Source organism: Phacochoerus africanus, chromosome 4 (genome assembly GCF_016906955.1).
Source record: "Phacochoerus africanus isolate WHEZ1 chromosome 4, ROS_Pafr_v1, whole genome shotgun sequence".
NCBI lineage: Eukaryota > Metazoa > Chordata > Mammalia > Artiodactyla > Suidae > Phacochoerus > Phacochoerus africanus.
The window spans coordinates 100698678-100724024 of NC_062547.1; the positions used below are offsets into that span (position 1 = coordinate 100698678).

Genomic DNA, 25347 nt, shown 5'->3' on the forward strand with positions numbered 1-25347 from the left:
AAGTCATACTGCATAATCATTTATTTAGTACTGATTTGCTCAGGAATGCGAGCTCACAGGAACACACACACACACACACGCACACACAGTACGCAGAGTGACATGGCCAAGATGTCTTTAATGTTCCAGGCAGCTCTGAAAAAATATTCCACCCAGCAGAGCAGGCCATGCATGAAGCGGGTGTCAGCAAGCCCAGCAGAATCACTCACTGTGAAGACGTCTAATAGGAACTGCTGAATACACAATACAGGCAGCATGGCCTGAATGGCTAGAGTGGAGTGGCCAGAACAGAGTCAGAAGATTTCAAACCCATCCAAAATTGTAATTAAACCTGTAATGAGTTTAAACAGTTTTCTCTCTCTTTCTTTCTTTTTTTTTTTGTAATAAGAGGTTAGCATATTTAGCCTATATGAGAGACTGATTTTGAAAACTTTGTAATTTTTATTGTGCATATCCTGAATGTTGGATCCTAAATTTTAAATACAAATAAGATACACATCTATCTTTAGAAGAAAATACAATACAAAAAATTCAAAGATTAAAAAAACTACACTGATTTTGTAGACTTTTCAGTTGGGAAATAATTTCTGTGATATAATCTATAAGAAAACATAAAAGGTATAATAATAACTATGAGGTATCTATAGTGTGACATATATGACAAAAAGGTAAAGTCAGCTTTTCATTCTATAAAATGCTATCTATGTTACTAATTTATTAAACTTTATCCAGCAATTTTTTTTGTGTGAGAGAACCCATATATGGAGACAAAAAAAAAAAAAAAGTAAATATCTATACAAAAAGATGAATAAGAAAGAAAAAAAATCCCAGGAGGACTAGGTATGTATGTCCCAGAGAAACTATTGACAAAAAACAAATTAATAGAAAAACTACTGCATAATTTTATTTGAATAAAAGTACAAGGCCCCCCCCCAAAGACCTCGAGGCCATTTAAAACACCTATTTATATGGAAAAACATTTGTTAACTACTTTTCCACATAAACCAATAGTGCATATACTACTAGCTTTGCATTTTAAAAAGCAAGAAACATAATTAGGCTTTTATGAAAAGATTCCAGTGTACATTTAAATTGCTCCATCTTTAAAGTGAGGAAGGTGTAAATGCAGTTATTTATTACACATAAAATCAATGTCCAAATGTTAAGAGTAGACAGGTATCTGGGACTTCTACAATAACTTCTGGTTAAAATAGAAGCTGGCACTTTACTTCTTTAACTTTAGAAAAAAGTTCTAAAATGCCCACTGTTGAATTTTTCCAAAAGTTTAACTTCGGCAGGGCTGTTAAAATCTTGGGTGATTACAGAACGACAATAACCTTCTTAATTGTCACAGTATCTAGGTAACATTAACAAGGATATAAGTGCAGAAAAAAATATTATATGCCCATGTCAGTTAACTGTATTAATACCTATTTTGCTGCATCAAAAAGTATGAGTTATTTCTCAGAATTTCCACAAGAAGTGAAATTTTATGCTATATCAGAATAGGCACCTGCTTAGTTAGGTGACAGTGAAACCAAAGTTGTGTGTCTAATCATGAGGGGAGAGGCCTGATTTTTTCTTTGGCAGAATGCTTGCAGAACACGATACTGCAACTGACACTAAACATCGTAATTTCCTGTAAGTCTTTAATAGGCAAAAACATTATTTTTGTATTCATTTACCTCTTTTACAAATCTTTTTTTTCATGGATACTTACAGTTTCACCTTTAACTCAACTCTAGAATATCTGGTGATTGCTACTGATGTAGATATAAAGTGATTTGAGATTTTTAACCCATCCCAGAATTCACCTACATCACATGCCAAAAGACCCAAGAAAAAGAGAGAGAAGTTCTAAAAGATCAAGAGATAATGGAACACTGTTAAGAAAAGCTTTCATTTTGGGCGATAAAAATTAAGAACTTTTTAGATTTAACTCTGAATATTTATGCATATGCTGATTTGTGGGATATATGAATGAATGTCCAATACCAGGCTTTTCTTACTGTAGGAAAAGGAAAAGGTAGGCAGGTTATGCCTGCTTCATGAAAAAGATGCTGGGTTAGGGGTAGGGAGATTGTGAGGCTAGGTTTATACATAGCTGAACAGAAACAGTGGTTAGAAGCTAATATTATTCCCACAAGGTTAGGGGTAGGGAGATTGTGAGGCTAGGTTTATACATAGCTGAACAGAAACAGTGGTTAGAAGCTAATATTATTCCCACAAGGTTAAAAGAAAGGAAAAAGTCTGCAATCCATGGACTTTATTATCAGCATTAACAAGTCCATGATTAACTTTTGATTTCTTTATAGAACATCTCAGATAAAAGAGTTTGGAAGTACATGTACAGAGACACCAACACAAAAACAATTTTTCAAACGTGAGCTTTTAGCTTTAGCTTCTTGAAGCTTACATTAAAATGTTCACATACGAATTTTCTTTTGTATATGATTTCTAAATAACTACAAATGAGAAGATTCTTACCAAGTGTTTAGAGGCAGAAAAAGAGCATAAAACATAATTTCAAAGGAAGGTATTTCCTTAACATATGTGTACACATTGTAGTATCTAACAAGTACATGTCTCTTCATGCATATGTTGTCTGCAAAGATTACTCGGTAAGAGTTTCCACATACTTAAATAATCATATATATGTATCAAATAATTAAGCATAACAAATTTCTCATCAACGTTTCACTATAACTCACTATATCATTTTTTTCAAGATGATAAAACATCTGTACTATACTTTTAGGATTGACTCAGTATTATTAAAAGTTAGAATGAACAAATAGAGCATAAAACAAATACTAGTCTTTTGACATAATTTCTTTAGCCACGGGTATTTTAAACATTATTTAGAGTGGCTCATTTTTTGCCATGGTTGGTACTTGCTTATTAACCAATATATGTTTTTCATTTATAATATCTTGGGCCAGGAGTGAGGAAGAGTAAGAGGAAGGTAGTATTTTATTCAGAAACTATATAATCTTTTATTAGTATTTTATTCCTTAGAAAGGTAACATTTTTGCATAAAACAAAGTATATTTTATTTTGCGGTATTTTATATTTAACTATTTTACTGTCTTGAAAAATTCAACTTTTACATATACTGAGAGTTAAAAATAGTACTTGCAATTAAAACTTAAGTTTTAAGCAACCAGAGATAATACTGATGTCATATAGAGTGACAGGAAATTTATAAGCACATCCTGAATGGTGAGATATCAAATTTTGTCCATTAAATGAATAGAAAAAGATTTTTGAGATCTTATGAAGAGATGCATTTTAACATATAATTAATGATTAATGATGTTTACTACAAAGTTTCTGTGGAATCAACAGAAATTCTCAGATTCACAATATACTACTCTAGAAACATGGTAATGAGTAGCACTCCCCAATAAATACACAATGTTTTGTCAAAGGGAAACAGTAAGAAGAGAACTGAAATCATTGTATCCTTCCTTCTATGATTTAAAAATTTTTATTCCTATATTTGAAAAACCATTAGCTTGAAAGCTTTAAGCAATTCCTTGCTTCTTCCTTAAACATGGGAAAAAGTAACGGATTTCACAGGACAACTTTTTACCAGCTATTTCACCATCTTTATGTTTTCCAGAACCTTACAGCAAAGCACCCCTTCCCCTCATCTCCCTAGAAATGTTTAGAGTCTGAGCACAGTGAATAGACCTCTAGACTCAGAATTCCATATCCCTCCCTGCAAGTCGGAGTCTGGAGAACTCTTCTAGCCTGGGGTCCTTGGTATTATCTGAGAAGTCATAACAAAATGGGACTACATCTCCATAATTACACAGAGATCAATATACTTCCCCCCAACTCCCACACCAAATACTGAATTATATTTCTTCAATTTGGGTCTATACAAGAAGCTTATTAGTGTAAATTTATGGGAGGAAATATAGCAATTGTGACTGGATTATAGAGCAGAAAGTCTGCACAGCTCAAGTGTTATTTACACCCATTCCTAGCTGCTCACAGTCACTTGCATTCTGGGTTGTCATTCACCTCTCTAAGAGGTTTTCAGTGGATCTTCTGCAGCCCCATACACTTGTTGGTCATATGCAGTCAATGGTTTCTTCACATAGCTAAGCAAAAGCACTTTCCAGCATCTGAATTAGCTTGTTTGATCATGAGTTGCTATGTAATACAGACTCTTCTGACTTCTGAGGTAAAAGAGCTCTCTTCCACTCATGAGATTATTTTATATCTAGCAGGAGCTTAAGATATATACTCACTCATTCAGATATGCAAATTCAACCACCAGAGACAAGTAAATTATGCAAGATGATGTACATTTCATTTTAGCTGGAAAAATGTGCAAACACTACACAATTCCATTTCAGAGAGCTAGACTTGCACCAAGTTGAGATGCACTGAGCAAAAGTTGCAAAGCAATATCCATGCTTCCGCAGATTGCATTCAGTTTTGAAGAGCTATTTTTAAGTACTTGAAGAGGTTTCACATTTCAATACTTTTATACGCCTTTTTCATAGGTATTTTCACAAATTATTTCCCCAAACAGCCAAACTTACATTCAACCTTCAGAAAATAATTACATCACTTTTTTATGAGTACTTTTTCATATTTATATGATTTACATAGAAGTATGATTAACAATTTTAGACATTCTAGTTAAGCTCCAATCATCCACAAATCTAATTTTTCCAATAAGAGGCCATATTTTCTAATATATGTTATTTACATCAATAATAATTCTGTTTATCAACACTTCTACTTGCTGAATAAATTTTGAGTAACTCATGTATAGACCTCATTAATGCTATAGCTTTTAGAGGACACCTTATAAAGCAGCAAATGACATCATCTAACAACTTGACATGGTTATTAATAAACATTTAATTCACTCCAGGTTTGATTTTAAAGCAGGTGTTTTAGCATTTGTGAAACAAACAAAAGAAATATGATCCCTAATATTTTACTATTGAATTTTACAAAACAGAATTATTAAAAGGAGGAAAAGGTTTCTATGGCTTATAGATATACAGAGCAATGCCACAGTAGCGCCATGGAGTAAAATAACAATGCAATGTTTTTCTGTTAAATTTAATTTCTATACTTTAACAGTAATCAGAAATAGTGACCTGTTTAATGAAAATAAAAGAGCATATAAGAAGATGTCCTGATGTGGAGTGAGTGTTACTAAATATGCTTTCTGAAACCATTAAGGAATTGTAGCAGAGTTTAATTACCAACAGCACAATAATCAAATTCAGCCATGACACATTTCTAAATCTTTGCCAAAAGTAAACCTTCTTATATATTCACATAGGCTTTGATGAAACAGCAAGCTGGTTGAGAGGAGGATATTGCCCTGCATCTTGACATAAGTCTACGTTAGTCTCAACAGTTCATCACTAAAGATGCAATAAATAGGTTGGAGGTAATGGGCATTTTCTTGATAATTAATTGTGTAGGTAAATATGTTCTTTGGCAGACAATATAAATGCTGATTTAAGGGCCAGCCAATAAAGAGTGCTAAACTGCACAACATTCGGTGCTCAGTTTCTCACAGCCTGGATTAAGACTTAATCCTAAAACTCAGGATACCATTGTCACCAAATAATATGCAACTATAGAAGTTATGATATAATAGAATGTATTTTACTTGCAATTGGTATTTAGCTGCTTAATAATTCCCACATTTAATAAATTCATACTATTCAGATTAATATAAATAATAATGATGAACATTCTGGACCACTGTTTAATAGTGAAACTAATAAAACCCTATTTTCTTAAACCATAAAGCAATGCATATCCCACTGAAAGGAATCTATAAAGCTAGTAAAGATAAGTGGGTAACCTATCATAAACACCAGTAACTTTTCATTTATGTCTAGGTTTAAGAGATTATCTTTAAAGAAAATGGTTTTAAGTTGGAAGTGAGATACACTGTTTTAAAAACAAAAATAGTACAAGATAAGTGGCATATACTCTGGCAATTTTCTTTAACGCAGCTTTTTCAAATATAGTCTAGTCCACAGTGCACTCAAACTGCAGAAACGTCCAAATTAGGAAAGGGGAAAAAAAAGAGATACTTATCCTCGCAAAAAAGGCCTATACTCAAAGGAACATCTGAATAAAATTGAGACATCTGCAGTAAAGTTTTACCTTCTCCCTAGAATGTCTGAGATGAACTCAGTGTAACACTGTCTTCTAAGAAAAGACAAAGTGATCAATGCAAGAACACATCAGGCTGCCTTGGACAGGCCAATCAATGCAAGAAAGAACCTTGCCCAGGGCCTTATGCAAATAGAAGCACGTCCTGCAACCTAGGGAGGGAACATGCGCAATATATCAATCAGATCTGAAAAACCTTACAGCTATATCAGCTTCAGACAGTAAATATATACTGATGAATACCTCACACTTCCCGTGAGTCCTTAAAATGAGTTATTTTTATGAGCTAAAGAGAATTCTTAAAATGGGTTATTTTTAAGAGTTAAAAACTCTTTCTGGGACCTAGTGTGCAGCAAAGGAGAAGAAAACATCATGGGAGAAACATCTAGTATTACTTTTAAGAGTGTGCAAATAAAATTCTGATTTCTTAAAATTTCTTGGCATAGTTGAATTTTGCTGACATTTCAGACGGTTAAATTTTTAGTATGTTTGCATTCATGAACAGGAAATAAAAATATAGAAAAAGTAAACACTGCCTCAGGTAGCACTTGAACAAGGAATAAATGAAAAAGTTGTAGGAGAAATAAAGATATAAAATTATACTCATTATTCTCAGACTAAAAACTCACCCCGTCACCAAAGATTATTCTCCAAAGTGGCTAACCTACTGATGTAGGAGCAGTTTTTCTTTGAAAGTTAGTATCTGTATCTCCAAAATCACTCTAAAATCTGATTAGAATATATAATAAGCTCAAGGGCTACTTAGTACACAAAGTTAGTACACAAAGCTCTGTCCCTGTCAAATGGTCTTGAAGGCAAGTCAGATGCTTTATAAGGCTACATAAAAAAACACTCAATTATCAGGTCTTCAAAGGACTACTTGAGTGCAAAATTACTTCCTAAAAATTTTCATTTTTTGTTTCCAAACCTACTGTTTCTTCTCGGGAATTTCATATTTTTAAAAAGTCTTTCATAGCATAAAAGAAGTTAATGTCCTATTTTAAATAGGAATTATAATGTCAGCAACTATAATACAGACATTGCCAAGCAAGTGAGAAAAATTCCTTAAGTATTTACTAGTATATTTACTGTGTCTTCTACTTTGGAATTTTATATTAAAAAATTAGCTGCAGATGCATTTTCTCTCAGGTATGTAGTAATGGCTCTAATATTAAAAATAAAATATATAATTTGTCTTTTAGCTACTGATATATGAACTTTCCTTGGCAAAACACTATGTAAAATATGAAAATCAGACATCTATTACAAAGTTCACTATTTAAAACTATTTATTTAGCTATTAAAAGGATTCAGATGTCTTAAGATACTAGTTTATTTAGCTAATGGAGAGAAACACAAGATAATGCAGGGTAAACATAGCTCACCTTTTACTTTGTCACATTTCTAGTGCTTTCTACAGTGGTAAGATTTTAAGTTTCAGTTTATTATCATTTTCCCCCGAAAGTATAAATATATGTGCCATTCATTTGTTTGATCCTCTTTACCTAGACTTAAAATTTTATAAAAACTTTACTATTTACATGGAGAAAGAATGATCTAAAAAACAAAGCAATATAATACTCATAAATTTTCAAATATTATGTGTCAGATGAAATGCTTATAATAAACCAGAAAGGCATTAAGTAGTAGTTAATTACAGGGACTCAAATATTTCCTTTGCCGATTTTAACTTCAAATAGAGGAATTTTGAGTTGTCTGGTATTCACAGTGAAATGTAAACTCCATTTATGGTAAGTAAAATACAAAGGACCAAGCAACTATGGTTTCATTTTTTTGTTACAATATTTAAATTTTTGTATTTTCTCCAATATGTGGGGGGAAATGCAGAAAACCAACTTAAAAGTATTATCATCTATTATTTGATATGTGTTGACATTGTGATAGGCACTGAGTAATGAAATTATACCTTTCCTGATATAAATCTGCACAATATGTGTGGTTTTTGCTTTTAAAAGCATATTCTTAATTTTAAAAGCATGTCAGGTATAATATTCGGTTTACCAAAGAATTTTGTGCTTTAAAGTATAAATACAGAATTTCTTTAAATGGAAAGCTCCATATTTCATTACAAAAATTCCCAATTAATTAGAAAAATATTTCAGACAGTTTTTTTTTTTTTTAAAGCCATCAGAGGAAAGAGTGTGTTTCATGGGCAAATTCATTGATTCTGAGATTGGATTTCAAATGCAAATTAAATGGATTTTGATTCTGGCTCTGATCTTTGTTGTGCAACTTTTGACAAGTTCCTCAACCTTTCTGACTCCATCTGTAAAAGAGGCCTAAAACCTACCTAGCTGTACAATGTCTGGCTAAAATAATATTTAATGACCAAGTATAAGAGTATCCTAAACTAGTGTTCTCTTCTGAATAGCAGAACACATAATGTTTATGAACATAGGCTCTGGAGTCAGAAAGCCTAGGTTTATTTATTTATTTATTTTGCTTTTTAGGGCTGTAACCACAATACATGGAAGTTCCCAGGCTAGGGATCGAATTGGAGCTACAGCTACCAGCCTACATCACAGCCACAGCAGTGGGGAATCTGGGCTGCGCCTGCAAACTACACCACAGGTCACGGCAACACCAGATCCCCATTCAACTAAGTGAGGCCAGGAATCAAACCCACATCTTCATGGATACTAGTCAGGTTCATTTCCGCTGAGCCACGACAGAAACTCCAGAAAGCTTAGGTTTAAATTCTAGCTCCATCACTTACTAGCTATGATCTCAGTACTTAGTATTCTGCTGCCTGAGTTTCCTCAAATGTAAGTGAGGATAATAATAATACATCATAGGGCTGTTATAAGGATTGTATGAGTTAATATCTACAAAGTACTTAAAACAATGTCTGGTACTTGGTTGGTTCTACGTTATACAGCTATCACTTCCAGATGTAACTTATAGACGTGGATGAGAAGGAACGAACATTGATAGGAGAGATTGTTCCAGTGGGACTTGAAAGGTCAATTCCCTTTAGTTGGTATTAGAATACAGCTGTCTATTTCCAGCATGGAATGAGCTGCAAAGAAGAGCCAATCAGGGGCTTGGCCAAGGAAAGTCATCTGCTTTCCAGATTTTCATAAAGTGTTTTCATTTTTCTGCTTAAACTGAATTTCCACAACACCACATAAAAACATATTCACAATTTAAACATAAATGATTTGGGGATTGCTTGTTATTTTAAATTTTCCACACCTTCTTTCCCCTTCATTAGTTTGGGTAATTAAGAATTACTTAAAATAGAAAGTCTACTTGGAAGGCACAAAAAAAATAAGCAGTAAATAGTACGGAGAATAAAAAGTAAATAATCATGTAATTCAACAGAGAAATGGAGAACTGGATCCCGAAAAACATGAAAAACCAGGAGATTGTTTTACAGGTAAGAGTCAGCATAGTTAGTATACTATAACATTTACTGTGCAAAGGTACTTGATAAGAGGAGAAATAAGCAAAAACAACTGTGACAAAGTGAGAGGTGACATATGTAAAGGGGGAAAATATATTTAAATGCTTCTCATCTGTAGAATGGGGGTGATACCAGTACTGACAAAGTTATGACAATTAAATGAGATAAAGTGTATTTACATAAAGTACATGCCTGATACATATTACAGTGCCTGGTACATAGAAATTATCATTTAATTTAAGCAGCAATGTTGCTGATGATAAGTATATGGAAATGATGTCACTGTTGTCTGAGCTGTAACACATCCATAAATACTAGTTCCACTAAAAATATTCATTTTCAGACTCTGCTATGAGTTTCTTAGAGCTATTTTTGACCCAACCGTGTCTTAGGCCCCCATAGCTGGCCAAAAGATGATATAAACTCTATGATACTGGAAATGGCAGGGTACTATTAGAGTAAGAGAGGTCTTTAACACAACCATCAGATATAAAGGTATCTGTTTTGCTTGAGAATTTATTGTAAGATCTTAGAGAAAATAAGTGTCATCAAATGTTAAGGTTTGTAATATGCTAAAGATATTTAAGATATTGCTACATACTAAATATCTGGGCATAAGTAGAAAAAATATCACTAATATTTTAATAGATTTCCTTAATAGGTTGAGTCTGTAACAATGGTAAAAATTATTATTACACTATTAATGGTATTGGCACTAGTAGTTTTTATTCTGAGGTAATTTGAGCAGAATACAACAAAGGCAATACATAAGTTAGGGATCTCACATCATTTTATTACAATTTAGAAGACACTACAGAGAAAGTGATTTCTCTGTTGTTATGAGACAGGCTATTGGATACTTTTAGAAAATACTCCTTCTGCCCAGTGCCTCTCCTTCAGAATAATAAATGTTAAGTTTTTCTTCTAATCCAGATGTCTGGTTAATGTAGTAAAGAAATTTGGAGATAAAATGTTAAAAGTTAGACATCAAGGTTTATAGAGGAGTTCCCATTGTGGCTCAGCAGTAACAAATCCAAAGAGTATCTATGAGCATATGGGTTCTATTCCTGGCCTTGCTCAGTGGGTTAGTGATCTGGCATTGCTGCAAGCTGCAGTGTAGGCCGCACCTAAGGCCAGGATCTGGCATTGCTGTGGGTGTAGTGTTGGCTGGCAGCTGTACCTGTGATTTGACCACTAGCGTGGGAACTTCCACATATTGCAGGTGCAGCCCTAAAATTAAAAAAAAATTTTTTTAAAAAGATTTATGGATATTTAGACTTAAGCATATTAAAAGTTAGAACACTTTGTAATCATCTGACACAATTATAAAACTGTCACTGAAATATTAAATAGCAAATTTTCCATTGTATTCCTTTTTTTTAAATTAAAAAATTTTTTTTTAATTTTCCCACTGTACAGCAAGGGGATCAAGTTATCCTTACATGTATACTTTCCATTGTATTCTAAAGCTCCTTAATAAACTTTTTTTATAAGAAAAATTCAAATAAGGCATGGAGAACTAGGAAGAAATATGAATATACTAATAAATATATAAATAGGCAAACTAATTTCTAGAGGATATGAGATTTAATTTGCTCAACTTAATCAGAGAAAACAGACTGTGGGGTTGGGGTTAGGTTTGCCTACTTCCTTGATTAGAGATTTTAATATCTTCTTAGTTGATTTTCTGTATTTCCTGGTTGGTTTTTATTAATAGTACTAAGAGTCCCAAACTTTAGGGTCACAAACTGTACCTCCTACACACTAAAGCACAATGGCCCTAAATGTCTGTGTTGATCAGCTTTGTTCTCTCAACCACCTCACTTTGCTCTGTGGTTTGGCTCTCTATACAAAGGGCAAGATGCTACCTTCTTCATTTCGACCCAACACAGCACCATCTGAGAATTGCTTCTGGCAACTTATCTGTATATAAATCTAGGATCCAAAACTATTACTGAGTATTATTATAGGTCCAGCTAGGTTAGGCAGCATAGTAAGAACCAGAGGAAATAATGGATTGTTATTTATCCTCTGCCAATTAAAAAAAGGTTCTGAGATGACTTGAAGCAAAAGATAACTATGAATTAAGACACTGATAAGAGACTGAGGCTGAGAGTAACTAAGAAATGGAAAATTAACCACAGCTCTGGGTTTACAGGAGACAAAGGTAAAAACAGTTTTTTTTTTTTTTTTAAATTTTCTGACAAGAAAAATCTTATAACTTCATCAACAGAAACAATTCTTTCTAACATTTAATTCTAAGATAAATTTACTGTATGACTCTTTATATTTGGGAAGTTAATAGCTTCTTGGCTAAAAAATTCACTTCAAAATTATCTCTTAATTAACTGTCTAAAACTATTTAGATTATGACCTTTTTGAAGCCAAGGATCATGTGTTTTAAACTGTTTCCCAAGTACTTGTACAGAGCAGGGTGTTCAATTGAATAAATGAATGAATATCTTTGATAGTTTTCTGAACCATTTCTTGTTTTGAGGGCATAATATTCAATCCTAACTCTAAGGAGTAATTTCCATAAAGTCAAACTTATATGGCCCAGGTGACTTTATTGTGATCTAAATTTATTCAGTGAAAAAGTGCAGAAAACCTGTAACAAAATATATGAGGTGAGAAAAAACTGAGAAAAATAAATAAATGAATAAATGATTAAATAGACAAAAGTCTCCAATTCTAAAAGTTAAGATCATAGCAGCTTAAAAGAGTGATACTTTGTTTCTCCGGGCCCAAAGAAAGCCTTTGACCCATAGTGTGATCATCTCATAGCATAAAAGCAGGAAAAATGATGCCTCTTTCATCTCCATTGCTTTTAATGCCATATAAACCTGATAACCAGTATGTCAAGGATAAATCCTAGGTATCTACATGACCTTAGAATGCAATATTTTAGTCTCATTTTGACTTAGGTCACATAAATTGGACTTCTGCCTTGATTCATCACATCCTGTTTTTCTGACTACTAAAATGTCTTTCTCAAGAAAAGACCCCATGTCTAAACTCCTAGCCAAGAGTAGAAGTCTTAAACCTTATCTGCTTTGTTCATCCTTTCCCTAGGACTGAATTCTGTTCTTCCTTTTTTCCCTTTCTTTCCTATAAGGCAGTGAGGTGGAGTATGGTTGAGAAGATGCATTCTTAGAAACAATGACTACATTCTCTTTGCTCTGTTATCACCCAATGCCTTGATTTTCTGTTCCCCACAACCAGATTATACCTTCTGATTCAAACCTGAGCTCACCATGCTCTATAGATACCTACCTAGTGTTAGGTCACCTGCTGCACCCTCCAAATCCAAGCTCTCCAGCTGAATCAGTTTTTCCTGAACCCATGCTGAACTCTACTAATGATATCTGGCTTCCATCCTGTTCTCTCAAGCTTTACCATAACATAAATGTAGCATGCTTCAAGTCTGAGTCTACTTGGATTAAATAAAAATAAATATAAATAGATAAATTTAAATTTATATTTATTTTATATGACTATTTATAAAATAAATATAAATTGTTTAATAAAAATTGAAGTCTAACTTCTAAGACAGAAGTTGAATGGCTTTGACTGAAAAACTTTTTGTCTTCTAAGAGTTCTTTTCATTTTGTGGTGTCAAATCAGAGGTGTCACCAGGGCTGGGAATCTCATTTGGGGGAGTATTTACATTGAGTGATCATCATAAGGCTATAAGAATGTAAAAACAGCTCCATCATTAAATGAAATGTGTTTTTCTACAATACCTCTTATAAAAGGCTTACAAGAGTCAATCATGCTCTCATATCTGAGGTAAAATACAAAATCTCACATTAAGATCTTTTGTAAAACCAAAGGAAAAATAAGTATTTCTTATGGAAAGATTTGTATCTAACAAAATTAGTATGTCAATTTCTCTGGGTTCTCCTTGACATGTTTTTAGTAGTGCTAATATTAACAGACATTGATTTCCTAGTAGTCTTGCTCAATTAACAGCCCCATCTCTCTGCTGCACAAATGCAGGGCAGTATGACCTGGGTGCAGCCTATCTGTGTGAATAGTGAAAAACCTCCTCCAAAGGTAATTCCAACGGAGTAATATGGATCTTTAGTCTACAAAAAAAGATTCTTTAAAAGATGAGCGAAATTTTTCTTCATTTCAGCCTTCTGAACAACCTGATATTGATGTGAATGAGAGATATACACATTCAGGAGCACATCAGATCCTTAGTAGAAATGATCTATCAAGGACGGAAATAATCACAAGCAAACTCATACTTAATGTTGAAAAAATGAATGCCTCTAAAGAAACTGGAACCCTGCTATATTGCTAGTGGGGTTAAAAAATAGGAAGTGAAGGCTAATGAGTACGGTGTTTTTGGGGGATGATGAAAATATTCTAAAAATTAGGGAGTCGTGATGGTTGAACAATTCAGTGAAAATACGAAAAACCACTAAATTTTCTGGCATATGAATTATATCTCAATACAGCTCAATAAATCTCAAATATATCTCAATAAGAGACTGTATCAAAAAATTTTTAAAGTTAAAAAATGGAAGCAAGCAAAAGTAAATCATTAAATAACAAAACTTTGTCTAATAACTTTTCTCTTTGATTAAGAAGATGGTACTTTGAAGAATGAGTGCCAGAGAAGCAGTCTTTTTGGTCAGCCTGCAGGTTGGGTATACCAGCAGAAAGGAGACTATAAGAAACTAATACCAGGAACAAAAAGGATAATATATCTAATGTGAAATAACTGATTAGGCAGAATTCCCAAATTAACCAATATTCAAATGGAGGGTAGGAAGAATGGGTAAGTTAAATAGCAGAAGAATTATAGCTAATGCTTAAACTCTATATAATAGTTAATTAATTGTGCAGATATTTAAGACCATTCATATTGTTATAATACATATTGTTCCCAAACTTGTGGTATGGGGAAGAAAAGCTATGTTAGACTCTTTGCCCTCAAGTTGCTTCCAGATGATTTGGGCAACATTTAGAGATAAAAGATACTTTAAAAAACCTAATTAGCAAAATTTTAAATTAGGAAATATATAAATACTATCGAAAAAGGGGGTTATTTGAGAAACTTTATGAAAAATATAGTAAGGAGGAAAATTCTTTCACTTGGGAGGGAGAAATCACACTAACAAAAATGAGCATGTATCATGGGCATTTAGTCTTATGTTCAGTGACCAATGGTTTAATTCCTAATAACCAGGAATTTTCTAATTAAATCCTCAAACTCCACTTATATAAAGTGGGTATGGGTACTTATAGAGGAGGACAAAGATAAGGGATCTGACCCAACTTATAATTTGTTGGTATCAGAACTGGGGTTCAAGTCCAGGTCATCTTCTTCCAAGTTTCATGTACTTCTACTACACTGGGCTTGGAGGCCAGGGGTGGAGGCACAGTGAGATGGAACAGTGGCAGTGAGGAAATCAGACTAAATGAAAGTTTATATTAGGAAACATATAGTTGGAAACAGATAATCAGATTATAGAGAAGGTCTTAAAGTCACAGAGAGGACAGGTGATGCAAGAGACAAGAGGCAATCAATATGATTCTGGAATGGCGTGGCAAAAAGTGTGTTTAAATAATATCAACCATGGTGTGGTCTATAGGATGGAATGGAGAGTAAAGAGTGCCAGTAGGAAAATGAGTATAGGAGTGCCCTGATACGGTCGTGAAATGATGAAATTAACAACAGTGGGCACAGAGAGGAATTGCTGGTTGGTTAAATACGGGACAAAAGGAGACGAATTAACACAAAAATTAACAAGCTGAGTCATTTTGCTAAACAGTGAGACCTCCTAATACATACTAAAAGTCATTTGAATAAAAGTCAAAAAGAAGTCAAATCCCAATACATAGGTAACTGCTGTGGAGCTTAACAAATCACATCCACATATGTAACTCTCTCCTTTTAAAACTCTAATTTTGATATTTCATTCATCTTTAACCAAATTATTAAATATCCAGTATATGCAAACATTTCCCCCAAATTATCTGTTTATCTATATGATCATTACTCATTGTCTGTTGTGCTTGGATTCCCTTCATATCCAATTCGATATGCTTCTACAGGTGTGTATGGGGAAGAATATTACACTCTTCCTCTTCATTCAGCTTTTCAGATTCAATGTCACTAAGTTACAGAGAATTTCTCTCCTCTACATCTAATGTGTGCTTCTTCTGTACCATTACCACTACTTCTAATGTATATGTAATGTGTGCTTCTTCCATACCATTCCCACTGCTACTACTATTCCTACTTCTTTTATCCAGTGGAAAGCCTTTCACTGGATTTTACTTGGACTCTTGCGACTAACTCCTAAAATTACTGTTTTCAACAATCAATCAAATGATAATATCTATACTATATGCAAAAGATTAAACAAAATTGAATATAGGAGGCAAAAATAACATAACCTCCGGTTTCTCTCTAAGGAGCATACCAAAATAGGGAAATTAAATTGTTTTCACATAAAACAACTGGAGAATTAAGACAGCATTTCGTACAAGTTGAAATCATTCTACTCATTAACATGCTATTTGTATCATGAGCAGTCAACTCAGAAATTCAAGTTATATTATAAATGGTGATTTATTTTTATTGCATTTCTTACATTTTAAAGTGTTTTTGGGCTGAATTGTTTTGATATTATAATGGCTCAATTTTTCTTTGGCTTTTCTGCTCTTATTCTACCTCTCTTCAATCCCCGATTCCCAGAAGCACATTTTTAGTTATACCTATTGATCACATTAAGCAGATATCCTACCAATATCCAATTTACTTTGTTCTTTGCAGACAAAATGTAAATGATGCTTCTTTAAGGTCATAGTAAACTGCATGTCACTAAAGGTAAAAACTAATTCTTTTAGTCCCATTCCACTTTCTTTTCAGTGTAAATCCAAATCATGCTCCAGGCAATTTTAAAAGATCAACTTAGAGTAGACTGAGGCTGAGTGTCCTCACACAGCTAAGTCCAAAAAAATAGTCCTCTATCAGCTGCTGAAGGTCAGCTTAGGCTGGCTGGAGGCTAGGGAGCCCAGCGTGGAACAATGGCAGGAAAATAGAGTTCCCTTCACTCCTTAATTCACATGCAAGTGAGGTGCCAATCAAGTGCTGACAAGCCTGGAGAAACCAAAATCAAAAGTGGGTAGAGATACACTTTCAAAAGGAGCAAGTTTTCACACATTTCTAAGAGATGTTTTTAATGGTGGTTGTGAACATACCATGAATAACATGGAAAAGGAAATAAAATTAATAAGAAAAATACTAACTTTCTATTAACTGAGATGGTTCAATAAGCTAATGAAATGTATTTGCTAAAATTGTTTAATGTGTTCTATAAAAATATCAACATGTACTCTGAGTAAGGAAAGAAGTCTGAATGCAAATTGATGGATTGAACATTACAAACAGGGAAGCTAACGTGAGTTGAGCTTGGAAACTAGACACAGACAAGGAAAGCTAACTCATTTCCAAATAAAAGAAAAATTTAAGCTTGCTTGATTTTTGTCAAATTAACCATCATCTAGAAAGACAAGAGCAAAGCACTCTGAAATGACCAATAAGGGAAGCAATGGAATCACTTCATAAAGTGGCTGGTGAGAGAGATGATAAAAATGCTGAAAAAAACTACTCTGTTCTTTAAAGACAGTTAATTTTCAATAAATGAGTTTAAATTTTTAACAACTAATATAAGGCAAAAGTAAGCTGCATTACTTGCAGACGTCTTTCTAAATGAATTTCATAAATGACTGTGATTATGACTACTAATTCTATCTATCATATATAAAACTGAATTTCTTAGAAATTTAAGGACTCAAAAATGATGGTTTAATTAATGATCACTTTATATACTGGTGTTATTTTAAATACACAGAAAATACACCATAAGATAGATACATTACATTTACTGAATTACTTTTAATGAATTGATAAAATTCATTATCAATTCATAAAATAAATAGTTCTTCCCTATTTATTCAAGTTCTTTGCTTTAATGGCTAAATGATGAAATTGCTATGAGAGCTGTCTTATCAACATCTATTTTTACTAGGACCACAGAAAGCTTAGAGAATTAGAAACTTGAGTTGTTACCATAAGAATAAAAGCAGTGAAAGACATATTTTTAGAATCACTTTTTTCATTATTATAGTCAACTGTATGCTATTTTATGAGGATAGGCCTGATCGAGTTCCAAGATTTACTACCATAAAAGGAATATTGGTTTTGAAAATAAATCTCTAAACTATAATGCATTCTTCAGGAGAAATTCAACATTTCAAGACAGGATATAATAAGAAATTAGGTTCTCTTTTTAAAAACAACAATTAGCAAAATATGAAAGCTCTACAATTGTTTTGTGCTCTAAATTTAAAAGTAATTTTTTAGATATCCATTAGTAGAACTTTTAAACTACAATTATACATAATTTTAATTCAACAAATTTCAACATACATTTTAGCATAGGTCATAGGTCTTGACTGGTACTTGTTTTTCAAACAATAAGCACTACAAATAATTACATGTACTATTGAAACTGTACTAGCCACACAGTTAACATTTAAAATAAATTTTCTTAAAATTCATGACCTAAAAACCAAGAATATGAATTTAAATGAGAATGGTAGAAAAACAATCTCCATGCATTCCAACATGATGCTACAAACTATGACTGTTCCATCCATAAGGGGTGTATGTGTGTGTATGTGTGTGTGTAAAGCTTTTAACAAAGGGCACAATTTTATGATAATTTTTTAAAGGTTCAATTTTATTGAAATCCAAAGGATTTCAAGGTCTGATGTATATAATGTACTATTGGGACAAAAAACTAAACCAAATAACTTAAGAAGTTCACAACTCACTTTCTTATAAAGTTAATATTAAAATTTTAATCCATGCAAAACGATTTCACATATGTAATACTTATGTTGAAAAATCCTAAGAAAATAAATTTTGTCAACATTTTAAACACCATGACTTTTCTCCTAGAATAATGAGGGGAATAGGAAAGAACATTATTTATCTTCAGGCAAAAATAAAAAATTTAAACACATTTTATTATTTTTGTTGTTTACCAATGCTATTTTTCAAAAATCCTTTTGAAATGAAGTAGAAACATAATGGCCTTGAATATATTAAGCTTTGTCAAATATTTTTGTAAAACTTATCAGGTACAGTGTTACATATTTAGAGGAAACCTTTTCAATAGGTTATGAACTACCTTTTTTTTAGTTGCCACCATCTGTACACCCCCTTGATATACCCCTATCAAAGTTGCTTGACAAAAAGTAGCGAATACATGAAGTTGAGATAATCGCCATTAATATTTTAAACCTAAACAAGGTATATTACATTAAATAGACTTCTCAGTCCTGGTGTTGCCTGACAGATATGTGATGTGCCAGTGGTTATATTATATTCCTCCTCCCATGCATGCACCTCCTGCAGAGATAGCAGACTACAGAAGCTGACCCTTACTGAGACCATCTTGTCTCTCTGACAAAGCTCCTTTTTAACTTCTTACTTACTGGTTACTTCCTGTGATGGAGAAAAACTTTAGCTCAGCTTGTGATAATTTCACAGGCCCTGAGGACCCTGACCCTAATAGCCTCAAGGTCAGAAGTCAAGTCTTGTTCTGAAACATCTGTGTGCTTTATATTAAAGTGGAACAAAAGTGGAGAAATATCCACCAGTGTGTGACAAGAAGGATAGGCAAAATGGGACTGACACACTGGTCATCTGTTACTCTGGCATCTTAAGTTCATTTTTAAAACTGTCCAAAACTCACTTAAATTCCAAATTTGATATACAAAAGGTTTTTGTTAACTGTCTTAAAGTAAAAAAAAAAAAAAGAAATTTATGTTTTAAAACCTTAAGTTGCCCAATATATATTAAAATAAATTAATTCAGCCAAGTTAAAAGTACTTAAATATAATTTCTAAAAAGTGAGAGCAATTTAAGAAAGAAGTAATTTAACTTATTTACTGAACTCAAGAGAGCACAGCATTTGTAAATTTAGGGTAGCTGAAGTATTCTCAGGTGTCACCACTAGTTTCACATCTAAATCATGTGGTAAATAATAAAGCTCAAGGGAGCTGAAAATGTCAAGGGAATATATTTTATTTCCATGACGAAGAGAAATGTACAGCAAAGTTTAGAAACATGAATATTAGATGACGAAGCCTGGGCTTGCTGTTAATGTCCACTTCAGGTTATTTGGATTTAAAATTATCAAGTGCACTTTTATTAAATTAGTCATTTTATTAGAGCGCTAGTACCTTCCTGTGACAAGGGATGATGGACATGGAGCACATTTTTAGGACTGATTATATCTCATTAATCATTCATATCAGCACAAAGTATGACAATTGTAAAATTGCATATAATACAGAAAGAATTTAGAAATCTTGATAGTTTTTTTTCTATCAAGTACATATAATCTTAACCTCAAGAATAAGGTTATTTTGAAATGCAAAGATTTTTATGACGAAGCAATAAGTTCCCCTTCCTAGCAAATTAAGCCTTCTGATAGTTTTAATAATAATTACATAGACTCTACTCAAGCACTAACTTGTAGAGAAAGTATAGTCATGTCAGTTAAAGATTATCAAAATATTCCCAAACATTCAAAGCGTCTCTTGAAATTTTAAACACTTTACAGATAATATATGCTTCAATAGCGTACAAATAAAAGGAATCACAAATAGCATAAAATGTATGGAAAGTGGAGCTCTAAAGTAGAAACTAAAAAAGTGATATGTAAGTGAGGAACAGGCAAAAAGATTTCTGGTTAGCACTGAAAAGCTCTGCCATAATAAAAGAAAGAAGTATACTCTTTTAAAACATCATGAAAATTATCTACTCAGTACTTAATTTTCATCCTATAAAATAATGATGCCAAGAAAAAGGGAGTGGAAAAGACAAGCCTGTAAGGGGCTTGGAAATTAAAAATAGAGTTAAATGTGCACTTACGAGTTCAACAAAAGCAAGTCCTCCATAGCTGTGGGCAACAAAAAATACATTCTCAGCTGCAGATTGGGCTATGAAATGGTCCCACACATAGATGGCGTGTTCTTCAGGAGAACCATTTTCCTATAAAGAAAATAAATACCATATATTACATACTGTCTCTAATTATTATCAAGTGATCAAAGATTAAATTACATGCTTGCTTACACAGCTTAAAAAATAAAATGGTTATAGCTTATTGAAATAATAAAAAAGAACTACACTGAAAATTCAAATTAGGGAATGAATTAGTATTAAATTACTAGTAAATTACTGCTAAACTTTACTCTTACTAAATCTTCCGAAAGAAAATATTTAAAATAAGCACATTTTTGAGGGGAAATTGCTCATTCTGATATATCTGAAATATTAAAATATATCAAGTACATTAGAATTGCATAATAGAAAGTTAAAGTGGTCTTATGATAAAACTGTAACACTAAGAAAAGTAAGATACATTTCTATACATATATCTGAAAATACTTATAATATATATACATCTATATTATTTGATTTATAAAATTTTACATAACTCTGTAAACTGAAAATAAGAAAATTAACAACAAATGTTTTCTATTACATTATTTTAAAAATATGCTTTTTTCCTAAAAGCATTTTCCATACATATTTTATTTCTAGAACTGTGAGAAATCTAAACATATAAACCTGAACATTTTACATTTCTCCTAACTTGCAAAACCCTCATAAATGTATGAATATTGTTTTAATTCCAAAAGTTCTATAATAACTTCATTTTATTGTATTTATTTCTATAGTTGACACATTTTGTGGTTAAAGCTAAAACATGGATACTGTGGGGAAAAAAATGAATCAAAGAGCTAAACAAACCCAAATTGCTAAAAACTAAACCAAATCATGAAAATGTTTTGTCTGAATATTTCTTGGAAGCTTTAACACCAAAAGACTAATTCCTTAAGAATGTCATGGTACTAAATGATGAGCACAATTTATTTACATTTTCCATCTCAGAAAATTTTAAATGTCATATTAGGGTTCTTATGCATGGCTTCACTTGCCATCAGAAGCTACTGTTCCCTAATATCTGTCTCCATTCTAAACTTCTCATCAGAGATCCAAAACCCAAGGTCACTTCCTTTTGAATGCCCCACAGATACTTCAAACTTGACCAATTCATGATAAAAATTTCCTCTCCAAACCTCTGTCACTGTCTTTTCTCATCTCTAGCTGTAATCTGAACATCATCTCTCATGTCTCTCTCTCTCTCAAACTCCACATAAAATTTATCATTAAAAACTTGTTGATTCCGTCCCCCCACTATCTCTTAAAGCCATCCACTTCTCCATTCTCATTTCCTCTGGCTTCGCCCAAGCTCATTCTTTCACAAGTGGGTGACCGCAGCAGTCTCCAGTCCAGTTTCCCTAACTCTAGGAATGCCCATTTAAATGCTTTCTCTAATTCTACAGTGAGAATAACCTTTTGAAAATGCAAATATGATCATTTTGTCATGTTACTCACTCCTGCTTAGACCCCTCTGAAGTGTTTTCATTGTCCTCAGTATCAAGTTCAAACTCAGAATGACACTAAGGCCTTATATGAACTGACTTCTGCCTTGCAATGTATCTGAAAAATATGATGATCGAAAAGATACCCTTTTCTCCCCATGAGAGACCACAGAGAACACTCTGTGTTCCAATTTCAGGGAACAACTTGTAGTAACCTAACTGTACCATAATTTTCTTATCTCTGGGCTACTGTTTGGAAAGTGATCTGAGTACTCTGCCTTTACTTTATCCACCACCTTTATCTGCACAACTGCCACTTATCTCCAGAACTCAAGTGAAACCTCACCTTCCAGTGAAAGTCTTCCCCATCATCCCCAAGGCTATGTGATGTCCTCCAACCACAGCCTGTACATGTTCCCATTACCGCATTGAACAGTCTGTACTGTAACTGCTTGTTAGATTATGAAACTCCTGAGGCCAAGAGCTGTGTCTTGTTCATTAAATCTTAGGGTAACAAGTAACAAAAGCACAGTGTTTATCTTCAGAATGATTACTTACAACCTTGTAGTCATATATTAAAATACAAATATACTTTCGAAGATATCTATTAGTAATATAAATATAAAATTACCCACATATAAAGTATACAAAATAAATAAAAGAATCCTAATTGGAAGGAAACCCTTGTAGAGCATTTTTGGCTTTAATAATTTAACTTTCACTAGTTTAATAAGTAGGAAAATAGTTATTAAAATCAGTATAGTGGTTAACTCTAAGGATGAGAGACAGAGTTGTAACTGGGAAATAGACTTCTAGTGGCTGGTAGTATTTCATTTTTTGACTGGGGTAGAAGTTACACAAGTGTGTTCTTTATGGTATAGTTAACTGCCTAATACATATTTAGCACTTTTCTGCACACACATATATATATAGAGAGAGAGAGAGAGGGAGAGAGAAAGAGTGATCACAGATTTTATTATATAAATCTTTAAGAGTCAAGAAAGGTATTGTTAATAATTAAACTAGGAGAACAGGTCTAAATTGGGACCATCCAGAGAAAAAATCCAGACATCCGGTTTCCCTAGTTATATCTCACAGTGAAAGGAATGTAAAAACAAAACAGGAAGGGAGGTAACAGAGTTTCTACTAGAGAAGTAACAATCTTCAATACCTGTTCTGGTCCTAAGTATTCTTCAACATCTGGACAGAATGAAAACATACAGGAGATTAGATTACTCTGTTCCCACTAGGCTCTGGGGTGGAAGTGGAAATCTAAGGATGATAAGAAGTAAGCCATGATCCTGGTCTTCAATGTGTTTGCAATATTATAAGGGGGTTAATGCATGAAGATAGGACAGGCAGAAGTCTGTGAGGGGTATTACTTTCTCTATTCCTGATGGGCTGTCTCAACACCAAGTCCAACGGGTCTGTTATAAATTCATACTACCTGATCTCAGCAAAGTCCTCCCTGCTTTCTTCTCACAGTCATCAATTCTTCCTTTATACTGTGAAGGCCTATCTGCCCATCGCTTTCTTTCCCACCTCATTGAGTCCTCTTATAGCAATCTTAACTAGTCTTTCCCTCAAAAACCTGACTCTAACCAACCCACTCTCCTGCCTAAAAGGTCATTAACTGCAATGGTTATCATCGCCTACAAAATAAGTAACTGAAACTCTCTAGCCAACATTTCTAAATACATCTTTCCAGTCTTTCTTCTTCTTATTTTTAGGGATCTTATTCATGCTCCAGGAAAATCTGGGTTACAGACAAAAAGTCTGAAAACCTTAGACAAAAACTCTATCATGAAATTCAGTCTGGGATCTTATGGGTAATGCAGCTCAGACTAGGCAAAACCTAAAGGTAGAGAGCACTTCCAAGGGGGCAGTTCGGCTTTCCACATATGAAGTGATAGACTATCCTATTTAGGGTGATGGTACAGTGAATGGAAAGGAAGGGATGGAATAAGTCATTACAAAGGAAGAATAGGAAAACTTTGTGACTCATAGGATATAAGGGAAATTCCCAACTGGGCCCAAATGACCCACCTATGAGTGAAGGAGAACTAAGAATCAACAGTTCTTTCCACTGTTCATATATAAAGACTAGTGTTTTCAGAGGTTAGTACTATAGCTGAGTCTTTTCTTCTACAATCAATGGAGATGATAGGCTATTAATAATGGTCTATGAGAAGTAGGAAAAGAAACCTCAAGAATCCATGTGCCCCCCACCCCCAAAAAATATTTTTAGCCTGAGTCTAAGATTGTCATGTTGTTTTTTGGTTTTAGATTTTAACACCTAATGTTTTTTTTTTTAATTACTCAAATGAATTTGTCACATCTGTAGCTGTATAATGATCATAACAATCCAATTTCACAGGATTTTCATCCCATAGCCCAGCACATCCCCCCACCCCCAAAACAGTCTCCTCCAGAGACCGTAAGTTTTTCAGTGTTTGTGAGTCAGCATCTGTTCTGCAAAGAAGTTCAGTCTGTCCTTTTTTCAGATTCCACATGTCAGTGAAAGCATTTGATGTTGGTGTCTCATTGTATGGCTGACCTGACTTAGCATGATAATTTCTAGGTCCATCCATGTTGCTAAAAATGCCGGTACTTCATTCCTTTTAATGGCTGAGTAATATTCCACTAACACCTAATGTTCTGAAAAGCAAGACTCAATTGAAAAAACATCTATATTATCTGCTTAGGGAGTTGTCCACAGGCACAACTAAACCATTACACAAGATTATTCCAGGCTGCACTTGACATCCACTGACCCAAAAAGACACAGAGTAGGAATCACAGTTTGCCTTCAGGGCAGTACCAGGCATTCCTTTTAGTCAAAGTCTCACAGCAGTTCCTGTAGTAGATTGCAAGGCATAACCTTGCAGGAGTTATTCTTTTGGCCATGAGGTATAAGCTTAGGAGTGAAGGAATCAGACTCACATTGGGCAGATAAAGGAATTACCCTGCATTAAGTCTTATAACCTACAGATGCCAATACCTCTTGCAACAACTCCATAAGGCATGGTTTCCAGGGCCCTTGCCTGCTGGGAGTGGCCAATTACAAGGGCTAGTACCCTTAGGGAAGATCAGAATTGTGGTATTTATAGTCCACTCTAATCCTTCTAATCTAGGAGTTCCCATTGTGGTGCAGTGGAAATGAATCCAACTAGTATCCATGAGGTTGTGGGTTGGAAGCGTGGCCTCACTCAGGATCTGGCATTGCCGTGAGCCGTGGTGTAGGTGACAGATGCAGCTTGGAT

The 25347-nt window shown here is 33.5% G+C and overlaps 1 protein-coding gene across 4 annotated transcripts in view; it reads right to left on the reverse strand.

The window, feature by feature from the left end:
* The window catches only part of FAM172A (family with sequence similarity 172 member A), a 416065-nt gene that overhangs the window by 172406 nt on the left and 218312 nt on the right, over window positions 1–25347 (reverse strand). For all 4 annotated transcript variants that reach the window (XM_047778292.1, XM_047778289.1, XM_047778293.1 and 1 more), the window contains one exon: window positions 20565–20684. In XM_047778292.1, coding sequence (XP_047634248.1) covers window positions 20565–20684 — 120 coding nt within the window. The remainder of the gene's footprint in view (window positions 1–20564; window positions 20685–25347) is intronic.